Genomic DNA, 21,952 nt, shown 5'->3' with positions numbered 1-21,952 from the left:
AAAAGACCATTCACAATTTGTCTTACATTTGTTTTTCTCTCTTTTAATTAAATAAAAAAAAACTTTCGAATGTTGAGTTCATAAGATAAAAATATTCCCTGTGGAACAACCCCCCCCCCCCCCTTTTCTTTGTTTGGTGCTCTCTAATTTCAACACCCAAATAACTTAAAGGCTTTTCAATCTAATTAAAATTAAAACCTTGCTTTCTAACCAATCTATTCATGTACCCGACCGGGAACTTTCTTTATTTAATAAGAAAATCTACAGTGCCGTTATATAAATGCATGTTGTCTGCTTGGAGTCCCCGCCCGAAAAGAAAGAAATAGCCTAACTCCAAGATACTACATTCCTGCATCACGTGATTTTTGCCACGTGGAGCTTACATTAGAATGAATACCGAATATGGAAAGTGAAACTACAGTTCAAAACATAAAGTCCGAAGGCACATAGAAGAAAAAGAAGGATTTTTTTTTGCAAAGGGTGCCGGGGTATTCTTCTCTGTGTTCATAATATACACGAAATATTTGCCACTGCCCCTTGTCTGTTCTATAAATTGTAATCCTGAGTTTTCTATCTGTTACATGCCAAGAAATCCTCGCTAAAAATTCCGGTGGACCTCCTACGGCACCTATTAGTATTTAAAGATTTGATTTCATTCAACAAATTAATTTATGACCTGCAAGTACGTGTCGCTTAGAACACGGCCATATACCAAATGGTCAATATTAATCATCCATGTAATTTGCTCTATGGGATGTTTGCAAAATTTCAACGGAGGCAATTTCTTGGCATGTTTTCTCCAAAACTAAAATATCAATCAGTACACATCCAGCGAATTTAGTATAAAGATATTCTATTATAAACAGAATGTAGGACCAAAAGTGTTCATAGCTGTACTACCCGGCGTAGAGTATAATTTAAAAAAAAATCAACTTAATGTTAGTACCTGGATGAAGAAAATATTTAGATACATTTCTTATTCTGCTACCGAGTTTTTGTTCTAAAAATCGCGTTCGGAACAGTGTTTGGTCAGAGCAGTTACATATAATACAACTGGTCAGAGACATATAATACATGTTAAATGTCTCTGGTTTAGTTAACGGAAAAAAAGGTCACAGGAAAAAAATTACAACCGGCTTTATTTCATCTGCAATGAGGAAAATCTGAGCAGGCTTGTTTGTCGTTGGCGTTGACCAGTAAACTGGTGTTTTCTTGTAACAAAAAGTTTTACATCATATGCTTCAAATGTTCTTGTTTTTGTTCTAATATTTTAATTGCCACATATCTAGCATATATAAAAAGTTATTGTTGTTACATGTATATATGGTTGTTGTACACCTTGAGATACCCCCTAAACAAAAGGTCAACTAACCGTAATGTCGTCGTTCACAATCCGATTTGATTTGTAATTTAACTTTGAGTTTAAATTCTAGAACATATGAACTGCTTTCTTGAACTTGTGTAACAGAAACATAAAAGTTCCAAGCTCGTTCAAAATGGCAAAAAGAGTTGCAATTGTAAGTCTGCATGATAACTGAGACTAATGTAGCAGATAGTAGTCTCAGGTGATACTTCTTCTGCTTTGGTTAAGACAAGAACACCTCTAATAATATAATAATGTCTTTGGCGAATCCGGGTCCGTTCGCCCTGATTCGCGTTCGCCCTAATACCTGTTCGCCCTGGGTCTGTCCGCCCTAATTCCTGTTCGCACTGAGTCCGTTCGCCCTGATTTCTATTTTATTTTGTTGTCTTGTATAACATATATTATTTGAATTAATTATGTTAATTTTGTTGAAAATTCTGCCGAAATATTTATGTTGTTTGCTGCTACCAGATATTTTTATTTTGATTTGCATTGAATATTCATCGTGTTGAATGTGGACAGTATTTTGAAGAAGAAGTGCTCAGGAACTGGAGACCAAGTTATCTGTATGAATTTATCTTTTTTGAAACCTTGTAACAATTTCGAAACAATCCAAACAGTTATAACAAGATCCAACTCACTCAACACCTTGAGATCAAAGAAGCCAAGCGGTGAAAACAATTTCCATTTAATGTCTTACATCATTGTTTTAACTCATTCCAAGCTGACTTGTTTATTTAAAAAAAACCAATTTCATTATTAATCCATCAATAACTACAACAATCAGTGAGATCAAAGACACCGTAATCATATCTAATCAGCATTCTAAATTACAAAACTTAGAATTTTCGGAATACTAAGGCTTTTCCACCTCAGATATATATTACCTTAGCTGTATTTGGCAAAACTTTTAGGAATTTTGTGTCCTCAATTCTCTTCAACTTCGTACTTTATTTGGCCTTATTAACTTTTTTTGTTCCAAAGCAAAAACCTTTTTTTTTAAATTTAAATGTTTTATTCATGAATTTGGAGATATACATTTTTAATCGGAATAAGATTACAAAACTTTAAATTGAACCATTAATATTATTATTTTTTTTATAAAAATTAGGGCGAACGGACCCAGGGCGAACGGACCCAGGGCGAACGGACTCTATGGGGGAACGGACTCAGGGCAAACGGACCCAGGGCGAACATGTAATTAGGGCGAACGGACCCGATACCGTCTTTGGCATCGTATAAAACAGGTTGGGGACAACCCGCCAAATGGGGAACTATTCCCCAAATGAGTAACAATCCCTCATTTGAGTATTCAATTGATAGTGCTAAAACAAAATTTGTCTTTTTACTTTAAATGGCACAAATTTATAGAAAATGGAACAACTTTTTCCAAAGAACTATATTTTTATTATGGGTTTTTAAAAAGTTAGAAGGCTTGAAAATTGTCAATTTTTCGAACTTTTCATAGGCTTGTAACTTCTCAGTAAATCAAGATAGGGCTTTTCATCCTTTGGAAAATTTGCTGCATTTTTCATAAATATTTGCCATTTGAAGTAAAAAGACTAAGTTAACATGGTTAAGAAATCGATTACTCAAATGAGGGATTGTTACTCATTTGGGGAATAGTTCCCCATTTGGCGGGTTTTCCCCCAACCTGTAAAAGGGGTAAAGAAAGAAATTGTTTTGATATCTATTTCATGCCTCAGTTCATAGACTGCATTTTGATTTTGTAAATTATATACATTTTGCTTGCTGGTAATTGCATTCATCCAATACACGTTTATCTCTACCTGTTTATGCTCAATTAGCGGTTTTTTTTATACACCACACAATTTATTCTGAGTGCAAACAAACCTGTGCATCTGGAAAAAATGTATTTTGCCAGTCGGAATTCAGTGCTTTAAGATTCTTTGGGTAATTCTGTCAATTCAAAAATTTCTTGTTTATATAAATGTGGGGGATAAACTTTCTTGTAAAGAAAGACACTTTACAAATGAAGAAATAGTAATTTCTGTGTCATAATAAGAAACAAATATAAAGCAGATCTTCAATTGTCATTATCAGTATTATGTAAATATACGTGGTGTAGCAGCACTATACTTAAGGTATCATATATGCACATTTACACATATGCATTAACATATCAATAGTTTACATTTTACAAGTTGTAGTTATGTCTCTCAAATTCAAACACTTAGAATGTAATTTTTACTTTGCAGCCTCGCCTTTAAAATTCATTATATACATCATATAAGATTTTTATTCTAAAATATTTTCAAGGTTTGAATAATCTCCCCTTAATCCTCTTCAAAAATTTACTTATAAAAGTAATTTCTTTTTATAACCCCTTATATGCACTGTCAAAACATATTTAAACAAAATTTTTCTGATTTGCTAATTATTTTTTAATCAGAGATCAACTTTTGATCTCAAAAACTAGACTAAGAACTCTATTGCACACAGTTGTTAAGTAACTGCACAAGGCCTTCATCATGTTAATGAATTGCTGTAAATGAGAAGTATTTTGAAGATAAAGACTAAGGAGATTTTCATTTTCTATGAAATTATACTTTTATGAATAGTAAAGATAACTGTTAATGACAAACAATAAAACACACTTATAGAGCAAAGAAGTCAAGAGAGATTCAAGAAAATAAGACATGTTTACTTATCATGCTTATATAAATAAAAAAAATCTGAATGTCAAAGGGATATATTACTCTACCTCCAAAATAATTTATGTGTACTAGTAAATAAAAGAAACACTTGTATAAGTATTACCCCTGACAAGGAAGATTGTCATGAATGGTCATAGTAATTCATATTTTTTTTTAAATTGAGACACAAAGTGAAAAATAAATGAAGAAAATGTTGAGTTCTTGAAAATATTATTTAAGGCTCTATCACTTTTAATATTCAATGGTAGAAAGTGCCTAGGTTATAAACAAACTTCATATTGAAAACATTTGAATGTTTAAGTTTTCCCTTTTTTTTCCCCTCTTTCCTTCAAATTAAGAAATTTACTATAGAAGCTCTTAGTCCAGCAATTATTATTATTGCTGTTTGTGGTATACCATCTTTTCCGCAAGTTTATTGTTTTCTGCTTGGTAATAAATTAATTATAAGATCTATTTTGTTACATCTTGTCATCTGTTTATTTGGCAATCGCCAATAGCAGTCAGCAGGGTTTAAGAACATCAGTTGTTCGACCTGCTAGTCAAATGCGTTTTGTTAAAATATACTTTTTCACTCATTTGGTCATTTGGAAAATGTTGTTTGTGCTGTATTTAGACCGCTCTACAAAGAAATTTGTTTTGCATGCACACGTATAAAAATTGCGGTTTTTATCCAACGCAATCATAGGTTTGAACGTTGTTTTCAATTTAGACTTGTTTATATTTTTTCGTTTGGGCTTGTATTATATTTGCCTTTGGGTTTATATGATCCGTTCATCCTATTTTGACTCTTTCAAAATTCAAGAGTCTATCCTAAATTGAGGTAAATTATATGGTCTTCCAAATAACATTTCGATGCCTAACATCACTGAAGAGACATTAATTGTCGAAATCCGGATATGGTGTACAAATTTTTGCACCTCATGTTTGCGGTATACCATCTTTTCCGCAAGTTTATTGTTTTCTGCTTGGTAATAAATCAATAATAAGATCTATTTTGTTACATCTTGTGATCTGTTTATTTGGCAATCGCCATTGGCAGTCAGCAGGGTTTAAGAACATCAGTTGTTCGACCTGCCAGTCAAATGCGTTTTGTTAAAATATACCTTTTCACACGTTTGGTCTTTTGGAAAGTGTTGTTTGTGCTGTATTTAGACCCCTCTACAAAGATATTTGTTTTGCATGCACACGTATAAAAATTGCGGTTTTTATCCAACACAATCATAGGTTTGTACATTGTTTTCAATTTAGACTTGTGTATATATATATATATATATATATATAGCTGTTATTTTTCTTCTTGTGAAAATAAATCGCTTGCCAAAAATTGTTGGTTTATAGTATTATAATGAAATTTCAAAAGCCTTTGTTAGTCTTGTATCATTTTTAATTTTAGTTTCTTGTGTATAATTTGGAGTTTAGTATGACGTCCATTATCACTGAACTAGTATACATATTTGTTTAGGGGCCAGCTGAAGGACGCCTGCGGGTGCAGGAGTTTCTCGCTGCATTGAAGACCCATTGGTGGCCTTCGGCTGTTGTCTGCTCTATGGTCGGGTTGTTGTCTCTTTGACACATTCCCCATTTCCATTCTCAATTTTAAGAATGGCATACACTATCTCAGTATCATAGTAGCTTATTTACTTCTGTGATGTAACAAGTGAAATAATGAAAAATCTTTATATAACGACAAAAAAAATCACAATTTTAATGCTAAACTTAAATAGTCGATTCTTTACTGGAAAAATAAATAATGATATAATGGTACTCAATAAGAACATTGTTCTTCAAATCATAATAGAAAAATTCTGCTCGGTTAGACCTCTTAACCTGTTAACCATGCATATCATCAGTTGAAGCAATTTCACCTGTTCTCAATCATGTAAGTCTCATTTCCGCACTGTCAAGGATGCTATAAATATTTGATTAAACATACCTGTCAAGCCAGTTTTACATGATTTCTCTATATTGCTCCTGAACATGTAATATTTGCCACTGGACATTAAGGAACCATCAATCAATCTATATTGCTCTTTTAACAATAATTTTCCTTTCTCATTTCTTAACTGATTTTCACCAAATAAACATCAATCAAAACAACATTTGCTGCCTAAAGAGTTTCACTGCTTCCACTCATTTTCATATTCTAGTTAAAGATATCATTAAAGTACAGAATTGATCATTATGATTAACAATAAATTAGGTTACTTGACATACAGTTACAAACCATACATGATTGATATTGATAATTGGTATTGATTCTGTACACATGACTGTATATTTTATATCCAACTGAAATGTATGGAAGGGGAGACAAATCTAACCAACTCAATAGTCAAACTACAAAAATGTCATTTCCCAACGGATAAATTAGCCACCAGTTACTTCGAATCAGAGCTTTAAGATGGAAAAGCAGACCAAATTTATCCACCTTATACATTGTATATATGGAAGGGGAGACAACCCTTTACCAACTCAATATTCAATCCTTAGGATTTAGTACAGCTTTTCATTGACTACATGTACCTTTATAGTTTGTGCATCTTTTAATTAACAGTTATGCTACATATTTCTATACAACTCATAATCTAGATGAAATGACAACTAATGGGAAATTAATAAAAAAAAATATTTACATCATTTATACAAATAGGTGACTGGAGCCAACAAAGGGATAGGTTATGCTGTAGTCCAGGCATTATGTAAACAGTTTGATGGTGATGTTCTCCTCACAGGTAAGAAAAACAAAGGGATAGGTTATGCTGTAGTCCAGGCGTTATGTAAACAGTTTGATGGTGATGTTCTCCTCACAGGTAAGAAAAACAAAGGGATAGGTTATGCTGTAGTCCTGAATATGCATGAAGAATTTGCCACTGGACGTTAAGCAATCAACAATCAATCAAATCTCCTAACAGGTAAGAAAAACAAAGGGATAGGCTATGCTGTAGTCCAGGCATTATGTAAACAGTTTGATGGTGATGTTCGCCTCACAGGTAAGAAAAAAGGATAGGTTATGCTGTAGTCCAGGCATTATGTAAACAGTTTGATGGTGATGTTCTCCTCACAGGTAAGAAAAACAAAGGAATACATTATGCTGTAGTCCAGGCATTGTGTAAACAGTTTGATGGTGATGTTCTCCTCACAGGTAAGAAAAACAAAGGGATAGGTTATGCTGTAGTCAAGGCATTATGTAAACAGTTTGATGGTGATGTTCTCCTCACAGGTAAGAAAAACAAAGGAATAGGTTATGCTGTAGTCCAGGCGTTATGTAAACAGTTTGATGGTGATGTTCTCCTCACAGGTAAGAAAAACAAAGGGATAGGTTATGCTGTAGTCCAGGTGTTATGTAAACAGTTTGATGGTGATGTTCTTCTTAGAAGGGATAGGTTATGCTGTAGTCCAGGCATTGTGTAAACAGTTTGATGGTGATGTTCTCCTCATTGGTAAGAAAAACAAAGGGATAGGTTATGCTGTAGTCCAGGCATTATGTAAACAGTTTGATGGAGATGTTCTACTTACAGGTAAAAAAAACAAAAGGATAGGTTATGCTGTAGTCCAGGCATTATGTGAACAGTTTGATGTTGATGTTCTCCTCACAGGTAAGAAAAATAAAGGGATAGGTTATGTTGTAGTCCAGGCATTATGTAAACAGTTTGATGGTGATGTTCTCCTTACAGGTAAGAAAAACAAAGGGATAGGTTATGCTGTAGTCCAGGCGTTATGTAAACAGTTTGATGGTGATGTTCTACTTAAGGTATGAAAAACAAAGGGATAGGTTATGCTGTAGTCCAGGTGTTATGTAAACAGTTTGATGGTGATGTTCTCCTTACAGGTAAGAAAAACAAAGGAATAGGTTATGCTGTAGTCCAGGCGTTATGTAAACAGTTTGATGGTGATGTTCTACTTACAGGTAAGAAAAATAAAGGGATAGGTTATGCTGTAGTCCGGGCGTTATGTAAACAGTTTGGTGGTGATGTTCTCCTCACAGGTAAGAGAAACAAAGGGATAGGTTATGCTGTAGTCCAGGCGTTATGTAAACAGTTTGATGGTGATGTTCTCCTCACAGGTAAGAAAAACAAAGGGATAGGTTATGCTGTAGTCTAGGCGTTATGTAAACAGTTTGATGGTGATGTTCTCCTCACAGGTAAGAAAGCTGAGCATGAATAAGAAAGGAGCTGTGGGGTAAAACGATTTACACAAAATTGTTCATCTCTTGAAATTTATGAGGCTGTTTGAAAAATTAAAACTGGCAACACCAAGTTGATAAATTTTTATTCTTTAGATTCACTTGCATTTTTTTTAGACAAATGAATTGTTTGACATGTTTGATATAAAACCATACCTCAATGTGCAAACAAAGCATTGCCAATTTTGCTATTATAAAAATAAGAAGATGGTATGATTGCTAATGAGACAACTCTCCACCAGAGACCAAATGACATAGAAGTTAACAACTATTGGTCATCGTACAGCCTTCAACAATGAGCAAAACCCATATTGCATAGTCAGCTATGAAAGGCCCCGAAATGACAAATGTAAAACAATTCAAACGAGAAAACTAATGGCCAGATTTATGTACAAAACAATGAACGAAAAACAATTATGATATACAGCAACAAACAACAAGTTAACGGAAAGTTAATTATTTATTTCTTTTTTGAACAGCTTACAAAAAGATTTATTACTTTTGAATGCTATGAAAAAAATATTTTCATGTGTGTAACTTCCCCTCTCTGCTTGTAAGAAATGGTCCATTTCCCACATCTTACATACATTTCATATGACCTTTATATTTTTAAGTTGATGTATTCACACTTTATTCATGATATTTTAAACAAATAATTGTAGGACGAAGTGAGGAGAGATGTAAGGCTGCTGTTGGAGAGCTACAGAAGCAAGGGCTATCACCTAAATATCATCAAATGGACCTTGATGATCAAACTTCTATTAATAAGCTGAGAGATTTTGTGAAAGATACATATGGTGGAATTGATGTCCTTGTAAACAATGCTGGTATTGCATTCAAGGTAATGTTATGGAAAAATTTTATGAGATTGATGAGATCTATTATCAAATTTGAGTTTTTTTTGCCTTGCTGATATGACATTAATGAAAGAGCAAATTCAGACTAGCAGGCTGATATGGGAGTGCTGATACAGGCTTCCTATGCAAATACAGTGCTATTTCAGCCCTCACATGCAAAATCTGTATCAGTAAGACTAAAAATAAAACACCTCCCAAGCCAGATTTCAGGATAGTATTTTGTGTTCAATGTTCATTAATATCTGCTTTGTTACTTCATGCACACTTCCAACACTTTTAATCTTTTCATAATAATTTACATTATTCAGAATCAGATGTGGATACTAACCTCAAATGTTTTAATACTATTGCAAGATGAAAGAGTCTTAGATTGTACATGTAGGAAGAAAGAAAAGAAGTTAACAGTATCCTTTAACTTTACTTTCCGCTATATAGATGATGTTCTCTCACTAAATAATTCAAAAGTTGGTGACTATGTTGAACATATCTATCCCATCGAACTTGAGATAAAGGATACAACATATACAGTTAAGTCTGCCTCATAGCTTGACTTACATCTAGAAATTGACAATGAGGGTCGGTGGAAAACAAAACTTTTCGACAAAAGAGATGAGTTCAGCTTCCCAATTGTGAACTTTCCATTTCTATGTAGCAACATTCCAGCAGCGCCTGCATCATGTGCATATGGAGTATATATCTCCCAGTTGATACGATATTCCAGGGCTTGTATTTCCTATCATGATTTCCTTGATAGAGGGTTGCTGCTCACAAGGAAGCTGTGAAAATGAAATCATCGCTTCGTAGATTTTACGGACGCAATCACGAATTGGTTGACCGTTATGGATATCCGTTTCACAGATGATAGCGGATATATGTTCCAATTGATGTAACTACAATCCAGTCCCCTTTTCCCCCAAGTGTGACCTACCGAATTAGACTTAATACCGGATTTGTACTAACATGAGCAACATGACGGGCCACATGTGGAGCAAGATCTGCTTACCCTTCCGGAGCACCTGAGATCATCCCCAGTTTTTTGTGGGGTTCGTGTTGCTCAGTCTTTAGTTTTCTATGTTTTGTTTTGTGTACTGTTGTTTGTCTTTTGGTCTTTTTCTTTTTTGCCATGGCTTTGTCAGTTTATTTTCGACTTATGAGTTTGAATATTGTCTTGATTGCAACATTTGATTCACCTTTTAATGAATCTAGCTCCATATCGTTTAACTATTTTTCTAAGTGAAAACAAATGTATCGTTTAATACATGGGCTTATTTTAAGGACTATACGTAACTGTAATGGTATAAATCTTACCTATTCTAGAAATATATATACTCATCCAGTAGAGTAGCCTTTCAGATAGGTATTTTAACATGTAGAGTGAGTCCTGTAGACAAGTCCCTCCCTGCAACTTTAAATATTGGAATTTTAACATTTCTAATTGACATTTGTTTTTTATCAAAATTAAATTATTTATAATATCATGAAATCGATACCCCCATGTAGAGGGTCTGGATAGGGTTCACAGAATAGAGAGTAATGGGCAAAAAGTGCAGAATAAAGGGCAAAAAAACACACAAAAAATAGAGAAAAAAGGCCAAAAAATTATAGAGTAGAGAATAATGGTTTGCCAAATTATAAAGAATAGAGAATAATGGGTAAAATAAGTAAAGAATAGAGAAAAATGGTCAAAGTTATTAAAGAATAAAGAAATGAAGCACCTCCCATCCAGACCCTCATTGTAGCCCCAATGTGATTTTTTTATAATGCAGGCAGCATCAACAGCACCATTCAGTGAACAAGCAACAGTGTCATGTGCTACAAACTTCTATGGTACACTGAATGTGTGTAACACACTCCTCCCTTTACTGAGGCCTCATGCTAGGTAAGTCATCAAGTGTCATGTGCTACAAACTTCTATGGTACCCTGAATGTGTGTAACACACTCTTCCCTCTACTGAGGCCTCATTCTAGGTAAGTCATCGAGTGTCGTGTGCTACAAACTTCTATGGTACACTGAATGTGTATAACACACTCTTCCCTCTACTGAGGCCTCATGCTAGGTAAGTCATCGAGTGTCATGTGCTACAAACTTCTATGGTACCCTGAATGTGTGTAACACACTCTTCCCTCTACTGAGGCCTCATGCTAGGTAAGTCATTAAGTGTCATGTGCTACAAACTTCTATGGTACACTGAATGTGTATAACACACTCTTCCCTCTACTGAGGCCTCATTCTAGGTAAGTCATCAAGTGTCATGTGCTACAAACTTCTATGGTACACTGAATGTGTGTAACACACTCTTCCCTTTACTGAGGCCTCATGCTAGGTAAGTCATCGAGTGTCATGTGCTACAACTTCTATGGTACACTGAATGTGTGTAGCACACTCCTCCCTTTACTGAGGCCTCATGCTAGGTAAGTCATCAAGTGTCATGTGCTACAAACTTCTATGGTACCCTGAATGTGTGTAACACACTCTTCCCTCTACTGAGGCCTCATGCTAGGTAAGTCATCGAGTGTCATGTGCTACAAACTTCTATGGTACACTGAATGTGTGTAACACACTCTTCCCTCTACTGAGGCCTCATGCTAGGTAAGTCATCGAGTGTCATGTGCTACAAACTTCTATGGTACCCTGAATGTGTGTAACACACTTTTCCCTTTACTGAGGCCTCATGCTAGGTAAGTCATCGAGTGTCATGTGCTACAAACTTCTATGGTACCCTGAATGTGTTTAACACACTCTTTCCTCACCTGAGGCCTCATGCTAGGTATGTCATCGAGTGTCATGTGCTACAAACTTCTATGGTACACTGAATGTGTGTCACACACTCTTCCCTCTACTGAGGCCTCATGCTAGGTAAGTCATCGAGTGTCATGTGCTACAAACTTCTATGGTACACTGAATGTGTGTAGCACACTCTTCCCTTTACTGAGGCCTCATACTAGATAAGTCATCGAGTGTCATGTGCTACAAACTTCTATGGTACCCTGAATGTGTGTAACACACTCTTCCCTGTACTGAGGCCTCATGCTAGATAAGTCATCGAGTGTCATGTGCTACAAACGTCTATGGTACCCTGAATGTGTGTAACACACTCTTTCCTCACCTGAGGCCTCATGCTAGGTATGTCATCGAGTGTCATGTGCTACAAACTTTTATGGTACACTGAATGTGTGTAACACACTCTTCCCTCTACTGAGGCCTCATGCTAGGTAAGTCATCGAGTGTCATGTGCTACAAACTTCTATGGTACACTGAATGTGTGTAACTAACTCTTCCCTTTACTGAGGCCTCATGCTAGGTAAGTCACTTACATATTTTTGTTCCCTGCACTATGCGGTGTGGGAGACTAAGAAATACCAGGCATCTGTTTGTCCTGAATAGAGAATAATGGGTAAAATAAGTAAAGAATAGAGAAAAATGGTCAAAGATATTAAAGAATAAAGAAATGAAGCACCTCCCATCCAGACCCTCATTGTAGCCCAATGTGATCTTTTTATAATGCAGGCAGCATCAACAGCACCATTCAGTGAACAAGCAACAGTGTCATGTGCTACAAACTTCTATGGTACACTGAATGTGTGTAACACACTCCTCCCTTTACTGAGGCCTCATGCTAGGTAAGTCATCAAGTGTCATGTGCTACAAACTTCTATGGTACACTGAATGTGTATAACACACTCTTCCCTCTACAAAGGCCTCATGCTAGGTAAGTCATCGAGTGTCATGTGCTACAAACTTCTATGGTACACTGAATGTGTGTAACACACTCTTCCCTTTACTGAGGCCTCATACTAGATAAGTCATCAAGTGTCATGTGCTACAAAGTTCTATGGTACACTGAATGTGTGTAACACACTTCTCCCTTTACTGAGGCCTCATGCTAGGTAAGTCATCAAGTGTCATGTGCTACAAACTTCTATGGTACACTGAATGTGTATAACACACTCTTCCCTCTACTGAGGCCTCATTCTAGGTAAGTCATCGAGTGTCGTGTGCTACAAACTTCTATGGTACACTGAATGTGTATAACACACTCTTCCCTCTACTGAGGCCTCATGCTAGGTAAGTCATCGAGTGTCATGTGCTACAAACTTCTATGGTACCCTGAATGTGTGTAACACACTCTTCCCTCTACTGAGGCCTCATGCTAGGTATGTCATCGAGTGTCATGTGCTACAAACTTCTATGGTACACTGAATGTGTATAACACACTCTTCCCTCTACTGAGGCCTCATGCTAGGTAAGTCATCGAGTGTCATGTGCTACAAACTTCTATGGTACCCTGAATGTGTGTAACACACTCTTCCCTCTACTGAGGCCTCATGCTAGGTATGTCATCGAGTGTCATGTGCTACAAATTTCTATGGTACACTGAATGTGTGTAACACACTTTTCCCTCTACTGAGGCCTCATGCTAGGTAAGTCATCGAGTGTCATGTGCTACAAACTTCTATGGTACACTGAATGTGTGTAACACACTCTTCCCTTTACTGAGGCCTCATGCTAGGTAAGTCACTTACATATTTTTGTTCCCTGCACTATGCGGTGTGGGAGACTAAGAAATACCAGGCATCTGTTTGTCCTGTGTTGTAAGCAATCTATCACGTAAAGTTCATGCCAGATTTTTAGGACATTTATGTCAAAGGTATATTGTGGCAAAGTCTTCGAAATATTTGAAAATCAGTTCCAAACAATTATTTTTTAAAGAGTTGTGCTCCTTGGAAATATAAATTCTATGTAAAATTGCATTGTAAGTGCTCTCAAGTACAATGTCAACATACACGAAAAAGTTCCAAATCAGTCCCGATAAATTATTTTAAGAGGGACTATGTCCCTTTGAAATATAATTTATATTGAAAATTGCATTGTAAGCACTCTCAGACCTACATTTCTTGTTGAAATTTTATGAAGGTTTTCATATGGGAAACAATCATTTTTCAGGTTCCTAAAATTACTCAATATATTTCATCTATCATTGAATGGAATACTTTCCTATTGTGTCGTTGATCTGAAAATACTGCAGATAACCACAGATGCACCATTATTCATATTTGCACAATAAACATAAACAAATAACATTGCCTTTATTTTTAGTTTAGATTATATTTCATGTGTAATACAATAAGTGACATATTTTTCTGAGACTCTAAATACCCCTCTGGAGTCATTGAGTTCACTCTCATGTTTTGTTTGATTGATTTAGAATCACTCTTGCCCGTTTTCCCCCAGCTCTAAATCCAAACTGCAAAATTTTTTTTGTTATGCCCCCGCCGTAACGGGGGCATTAAGTTTTACCCTTGTCCGTTTTTACGTCAGTACGTCCCAAAATTGGTTGCCGTTCTCTAACTTTAGTTTGCCTCAACCAAATGTTATGAAACTTATACACAATGCTTATGACCATCTTTCTTCAGTTATGTCCCATTATATGCAAGATGAAAGACAATTCTATTCTTACCTATTTCAAAAGAAGCATGAAGCGTCAGTCAAAATAGATATATATCAATTTATTGAATTATTTACAGAGTATCAAACGTGTCTAGTATGTCATCACAGATGGCAATAGCAAAATGTAGCGATGAAATCAAAGCAAAATTTAAAGACCCTAAAATAACTATGGACCAGCTAAAAGCTCTTATTCAGCAATTCATTGAGTAAGTATATGAAGTATGTATACCTTTTGACTTTTGACTGCATAGTTTAGAAAAGAAGAAGTTTCAGTTTAAGGCTAAAATTCAATATCATATAAAAAGTCTTTTCACAGATTTCAATGTTAAACTAATGCACTGTATTTTACCTTAAACTTTTCTTTTTGAGAGGTCATACTTCATACTTGCATTACAAATTAAAAAGAATATTGTATTTATTGTTTATCAGTAAAAAAACACTATTTCAGTGCAACACAGACTGACAGCCACCAAAAACAAGGATTTGCTTCCTCAGCCTATGGAATGTCTAAGGTTGGTGTTACTGTAATGAGCTTCATACAGCAGAGAGAATTGAACTCTGACCCTAGGGAGGATATTGTTGTGAATGCAGTAAGTAAATAATTTTAGCTCACCAGGTCCCAAAGCCTATGTCAGGTTTGTGTTATTTCCTTCACTAGGGAACCATATCATCCATCTTTAATCTTTTTCAAGACACTTCTCCTCTGACACCACTAGTTCAAATGACACCAAACTTAATCACAATCACCCTTATGGTATCTTAATGCAAATTTAGTCCCGACTTTTCCACTGATCAACCAAAATGGTTGCCCATAGTTAGAAAACCATGAAGAAAACTAGTAAAATGACAGTTTATAGCTTTATCTGTAAATATTTACCAACGGTACAGTTAATAGTCATTAATAAACAAAATTACTGAAGACAAACAATGTAAATTTTTGTATGTTGTTGGTTACAAATCTATAAAGACGATAAGATTAATATATTATCACCTTTTATATCTTGTGAATGTAACTTAAGGTATTTCGGAAAGACAGAAGTATGGATTCAGTGGAGCAGTTACTAATTAGATATAAGAAGATGTGGTATGAGTGCCAATGAGACAACTCTCCATCCAAGTCAAAATTTACAAAAGTAAACCACTATAGGTCAAAGTACGGTCTTCAACATGGAGCCTTGGCTCACACTGAACAGTAAGCTATAAAGGGCCCCAAAAATTACTAGTGTAAAACCATTCAAACGGGAAAACCAATGGTTTAATCTATATAAAAAACGAGAAACGAGAAACACTTATGAACCACATCAACAAACGACAACTACTGAACATCAGATTCCTGACTTAGGACAGGTGCAAACAAATGCAGCGGGTTTAAACGTTTTAATGGTACCAAACCTTCACCCTTTTTCTGAAACAATAGTGTAACATCACAACATAGAAAGACACACTATAAAATATCAACTGAAATAGCTTAACTCAATCAAAGGACATATTAACACCAGTGAACATACACTGAACAATTAAATTTGACCTATGATACAATGTAAATACAAAATAAATAAACTAAGGGAAGAATTATAAAAGTAACATGTTATATCGGTATGAAATGTTAAACAATTTAAGAAAACAATATGCTCGAACAAAAATATCAGCCATTTGCAATAACTTTAAACACAGGTAAATGAAAATAATTTTGTTGTTAGGTGTACGTGTACAGTTCCAATAGAGAAAGGAAATATTTTTACAAAATAAATAATTTTGATGTTCATAGTACGAAGTGAAAATTTATAGTAATACCAAACACTTAACAAAGCTGGTATATAGACCAGATATAACCCTGAATAACATTAAATAACAAAAAAGCATTACAATTTGTATCAACAGGTCAAATAAACAAGAAAGTACGATTTGAGAGTACTCGCAGTTACTGACAGCTAGTTAAAAGCCAAAACAATTAATAATAAAAAATCATGCATCAGAGACTAAAATCAACTAAAAAACATCCAGGGATTTAGTATTTTAACGTCATGGACAGTCAAAGAAGACATGATTTGTGCAATGCCAAAAATAAATGTATCGACAGACAGTAGGATAGTTAGGAGTTTAACCTCTTTATAGATCAAAATGAACATGGGTGTGTCTTTATACATCCCGTTTGAAAAGAATACAAATTTAGTTATGTTTTAATTTGCTGATGACAAAATCGATATTAGTGCCAATGTAAACTATATTCAAAGATCTAATTAATGCATTGGTAAGATAACCTTTACTAATAAGTTTGTTTAAAGGTTCGATGAGTTTACACGGATCACATAGTGATTTCTGCGCTTTAAATACAATATTACTGTAAAATTTAGGATGTGAAATACTGTTTTTAATCAGTTTTCTACAGGTACAGCCAAATTTACTAATCAAATCTTTGTATCTATGAAAGAACTTAGCAAAAGTTTTACGTAATTTATGGTAACGAAATCCCTGACTTAATAATTTACCAGTGATGCATTGATTACGTTCATTAAAATCTATGACATCACTGTATGATGGAACCAAAGGAACATCGCCGTCTAAAAAAGGAAAATTAACAATAGGGAATGAAAAATCGTCTCTTTTGTCGTAAATTTTCGTATGGAGTTTTCCTTTAGAGATTGAAATGTCCAAATCCAGAAAAGGACAACTACTGCTGTTTATGTTAGATTTAGTTAAAGTAAGTTCTATTGGGTAAATTTTGGTAGTATATTTAGAGAACTCTGGATTATTTAATGAAAAAATATCATCTAGATAACGGAAGGTATTGTTGAATGTATCAACCAAATGTAACAATGACGTGTCTTTACTGAGTTTGGTCATAAACTGAGATTCAAAGCAATACAGAAATAAATCTGCTATTAAAGGGGCGCAGTAACCTACTTTAGTTGTTGGAGCCACTGGTACAAATAAATTTAAAAACTCCCAGATGTTTAGGTATTCAATGTAAATACATACATTTCTGTATATGGTGCTTTTATGTAATAACCCTAATGAAACCTTAAATATATTAATATTGCTTATAACCAAAAGTTATATATTCTTTCATGTTTTCAGTGTTGCCCAGGATATGTTGATACTGATATGAGTTCTCATAAAGGAACTAAAACAATAGAACAAGGTAATCAAACTACTTTTCTATATAAGTATACAATATATTTTTTCATCTTTTCAGTGTTGCCCTGGATATGTTGATACTGATATGAGTTCTCATAAAGGAACTAAAACAATAGAACAAGGTGATCACACTATTTTTATTTATTATTGAGCCTATAAATCAGGCAATGAATACTCAGTTGAAGTTATGTTTATTAAAGAAAGAGAGGCGAAAGATACCAAAAGGACGTTCAAACTCAAAAGTCGAAAATAAACTGACAACGCCATGGCAAAAAAAAGACAAAGACCAAAAGACAAACAACATTTCACAAAACACAACAAAGAAAACTAAAGACTGAGCAATACGAACCCAACCAAAAACCGGGGGTAATCTCAGGTACTCCTGAAGGGTAAGCAGATCCTGCTCCACATGTGGCACCCGTCGTGTTGCTTATGTAAGTATAACCTAGGTGATAAGTCTTAATTCCGTAAAGGTATGCTCGTAAAAGCAGACACGTAAAAAAGGGACATTACAAGTAGTGTCAGTGCATCTTTTCCATTCATTGTCCTCTAATAATGTATACACTTGTTACATATAATAATAGACGTATCATGTTGTCTTTTATCTAGTTGTCTTAAAATGCATATGGCTCAGTCAGGTACCAGGCTTCTTTTCCCTCCATTAATTTAAAACACTATGAAAAACATAGTTTACCTTTTTGTGGAATATTTTGATGTAATAATGTATGAGGGTCTGAATGGGGGTCCTTCTTTTCTGTATTCTTTAATTTTTTAGGTCATTTTTGTCTCACCTTGACGGAGTTTGTGATTAGATCAGTTTAAGATGAACCGCTAATGTTAAGTCAATGATATTTGGTATGCAAATTTATTGGCATTTGCAAGTCTTGTTTCCATGGAGATTATATAGCCCCACCCCCTCATCATGTTTCATTGACTTTGAAACTTTTACATAGTTTACAAGTCAATGTTTGTGTTTAGGTTTGTTGAAAGGGAACGACTTGTGATAAGTCTATGGTATTTGGTATGCAGCTGTATTAGTATTGGCACATCTCATTTCCATGGAGATTGGTTTGCCATTTACCTTCAGCCATGGTTCATTGACTTTGAATATTTGCATAACTTACATGTTAAAGTAATGCTATTTTAATTTCAACATTTGCATTATCAAAAGTACAAAAAGGCGAGACATATCTCTGTGTTAACAGTTTATTCTATATTCTTTGTTTTTTGCCCATTATTCTCTATTCTTTATATTATATATTTCAACACCCCATTATACTATATTTTTTAGTTTTTTGGCCCATTTTTCTATAGTATAATTTGATTTTGTAATCCCCATCCAGACCCTCTTGTATTACCATCATACCTTTTGGACATATTTAAGACATGGCAACTGTTCAAAATTGTATATCTGGTAAATATATCAAGAAAATGTATTTGCTAATGTTTTATATAAAAAATCTGATATAAAACATGGCTTTTGAAGATCGATGCACCAGCAATACATTTTATAGAAAAACTAATATGACAAAGGAACTGCCTCTGTGGTTTAGTGCTCACAAAAAGTGTGAGAGGTTGTTGGGTTCAATTATTAAAAGGCTGGGTCAAATCAAACTAAAAACTTGGTGTTTGCTGCTGTTTACTAAGAACTCAGTTTTCATGAGAAAGAACAAAGACTGGTCGATTGAGAGTCAAGAGTCCGAGTAGGGTGACATGTCTTCTAGGGAATTTTTACCTTGTGAACTAGCACATCAAAGCCCTTTAAGACTGTCTGTCTAGGACAAAATTGAGTTCATATTCATTCCACATTAACATGTTCTCTTCCTGAAAGGCATGTCATACTCACCATTGGATGCTGAACACCATCATCATCATCTATGACAATGTAACCCAGTGCAAAACACTTCAGAACTAAAGAGTTAAAAAACATCATGTTTTAGGTTACCACATTTATTTTACATCTGTTTACGAATCAGTGTTGTTTCAAATTGAATTTCTTTGTATCCTTATCAGAATTCCAGAAACGCAAAATATGTGTCTAGAACTAATGGATCTACTTGTTATGAAATGAAAAAAAATAAAAAATCTTGGACTGAATAACTTGATCGTTTTATTGCCAAACAAGTTTGAAGAAGCAGCATATAAGTAAACATGACATCACCAATGACACTTATTATTGAGATAATCAAGTTATTCTGCATTCAAACCTGTTTATAAAGGTATTTCTCTAGACCTGAGATAACTGACCATATAAGAATTGAGGTTCATAGAGCGTAGGAATTACAACATAGGGGCAAGAAGAGGCTGACCTGACAAGACAGGTTTTAATTTGAAAAATGTGACTTTTTTAAACTGTACCCAGATTAATTTTGAGGCAAATATTTCCACCCATTTTCTTGCATAAGGATGTTTCTAGTCATAATGGTCTTCTTGTTTTCATTATTCTTATCTACTTCCCTGGCTGTTTCTATTTAATACCATTACAAAACTTACTCAACAGCCCTCACTTTTTTCTTTTCATAATACTTTAAATTCAGAAATTATTGCTAGGTTTTATTAATGCAAATAATGCGACTGGGTGAGTATCGCAATAATAAGAACTTGCATTCTGAAATCCGATACATATATCTGTATGTAGATGTTTCTGAAATGGCAATAATTAATCTCGCATTATTGTCTTTTTATTCAAAAATCGCAATAATAAATGCACGCAATAATTTCTAAATTTACAGTATTAATTTGTCATTAAATACGTCTTACACTAAATTCCCATTATTTATGGTTAAATCCTTGATATTTGTTTGAAAAAATTGACAGTGAAAACATCTCTATATAAAAAGTCTGTATTGAAAAACATAAAGAGCACTCCTCTTTGCCACCAACTTTTAAATGATAGTATCACAAAAACAAGCCCATGGACATGTAATTTTTATGGCTTAATGAATAGAATAGAGTAGAATAGAATAAAATATCTTTTGTTTTCATAAGAGTTACCCTAAAGGGGCAAAGTTCATATACATATAATTATGACAATACAGTTACAATCACAAATACAATAAAGAAAAACAGCAAAACAGTTTACTAAAGTTAGACATTGTAAATATAAGTGTAACTTTTTTCTTTGTACCATTTCATTTAATACCCTATTAACTACTTTCCTACAAAGTCAGGTTAAATCCTTGTCATTTTATAGGAGACTTTGATGTGAATACATCTCTCTACAAAATACATGAAAAATCAAGAAAGCTTCTGTTTTCTGTTAAATTTCAAAATGCTTATATCTAAGGGAAAAAAACACACAACATATATTTTTCTGTCTTAATACATTGTATTACAGCTATAACAAATGTCTTTCAATTTGTAAGAACTTTTTTTAATAGAACAATTAACAGAAAACTCGCTACAAGGGAGTTCTTAAACACATCATGCACTCATTTATATTCCTAAGTTTTGTATGATTTTGCAATTAGAACAGGCTTTGTGCAAGTTTTCATTTCCCCTATTTCATTTATATTTAATAACATTACATTTGTCTTTAAAAAAACAAATTGAAAATTGATGGTTTGTGTGATCTCTTTTTAATATTTGACTGCCATTTTGGTTGTGCTCAGGATACCTTCTTTGTTTAACAAACCTACCTAAAATTAAATAAATTAAATGAGAAAGTGTGACCCCAGGACAGAAAAATGGAAAACAGATTGAAATAGTTAAGATAAATATGCAAATTCAAAACACACAAAATCACCTGGTATCTTTATTTTTCTAACTTTGTTTTTACAGGAGCAGATACACCAGTGTATTTAGCAATGCTTCCACCTGGAACAACTAGCCCTAAAGGGAACTTTGTGTCTGACAGAACCATAAAAAACTGGGGATGATTATCTAATAAATTTTGATGGACTATGCTAGTTTAATTAGAATTTCTTGATATAAATTTATTTTGAGAATTGATATTATACATCATAACTATATGTCTCAGCTGATTTTGTTATCTCTTGAAATTCCATTTGTTCGTAGTGTAGTTTTTAAGAGATATGAATAACTTAGGGAGTCATTGGGAGTATATGTCAATGAAAAATTATACATAAACAAGAATGTGTTCATAGTACACGGATGCCCCACTCGCACTATCATTTTCTATGGTCAGTGGACCGTGAAATTGGGGTAAAAAAACTAATTTAGCATTAAAATTAGAAAGATCATACCATAGGGAACATGTGTACTAAGTTTCAAGTTGATTGGACTTCAACTTCATCAAAAACTACCTTGACCTGAAGCGGGACA

At 34.2% G+C, this 21,952-nt stretch overlaps 1 protein-coding gene across 7 annotated transcripts; it reads left to right on the top strand.

Annotated features, from left to right (window-relative positions):
- The first annotated feature begins 1,417 nt into the window (after window positions 1-1,417).
- On the top strand, window positions 1,418-21,639 carry LOC127714250 (carbonyl reductase [NADPH] 1-like). Of its 7 annotated transcripts, none has more exons than XM_052220305.1 (8): window positions 1,418-1,517; window positions 6,692-6,773; window positions 8,887-9,065; window positions 12,590-12,702; window positions 14,608-14,736; window positions 14,979-15,120; window positions 17,609-17,672; window positions 21,449-21,639. In XM_052220305.1, the coding sequence occupies exons 1-8, from the start codon at window positions 1,497-1,499 to the stop codon at window positions 21,544-21,546; spliced, it is 828 nt and encodes a 275-aa protein (XP_052076265.1). In that variant the 5' UTR covers window positions 1,418-1,496; the 3' UTR covers window positions 21,547-21,639. The 7 variants fall into 7 exon arrangements, with proteins under 7 accessions (XP_052076265.1, XP_052076266.1, XP_052076264.1 ...); XM_052220306.1 differs by lacking the exons at window positions 12,590-12,702; window positions 17,609-17,672 and adding exons at window positions 10,848-10,960; window positions 17,727-17,790; XM_052220304.1 differs by lacking the exon at window positions 12,590-12,702 and adding an exon at window positions 10,848-10,960.
- The last annotated feature ends 313 nt before the right edge of the window (window positions 21,640-21,952 follow it).

The sequence above is a fragment of the Mytilus californianus genome, unplaced genomic scaffold (genome assembly GCF_021869535.1).
Source record: "Mytilus californianus isolate M0D057914Y unplaced genomic scaffold, xbMytCali1.0.p SCAF_9, whole genome shotgun sequence".
Lineage (NCBI taxonomy): Eukaryota > Metazoa > Mollusca > Bivalvia > Mytilida > Mytilidae > Mytilus > Mytilus californianus.
The sequence above is the reverse complement of the archived record's forward strand: the minus strand, read 5'-3'. Positions and strand labels throughout refer to the sequence as shown.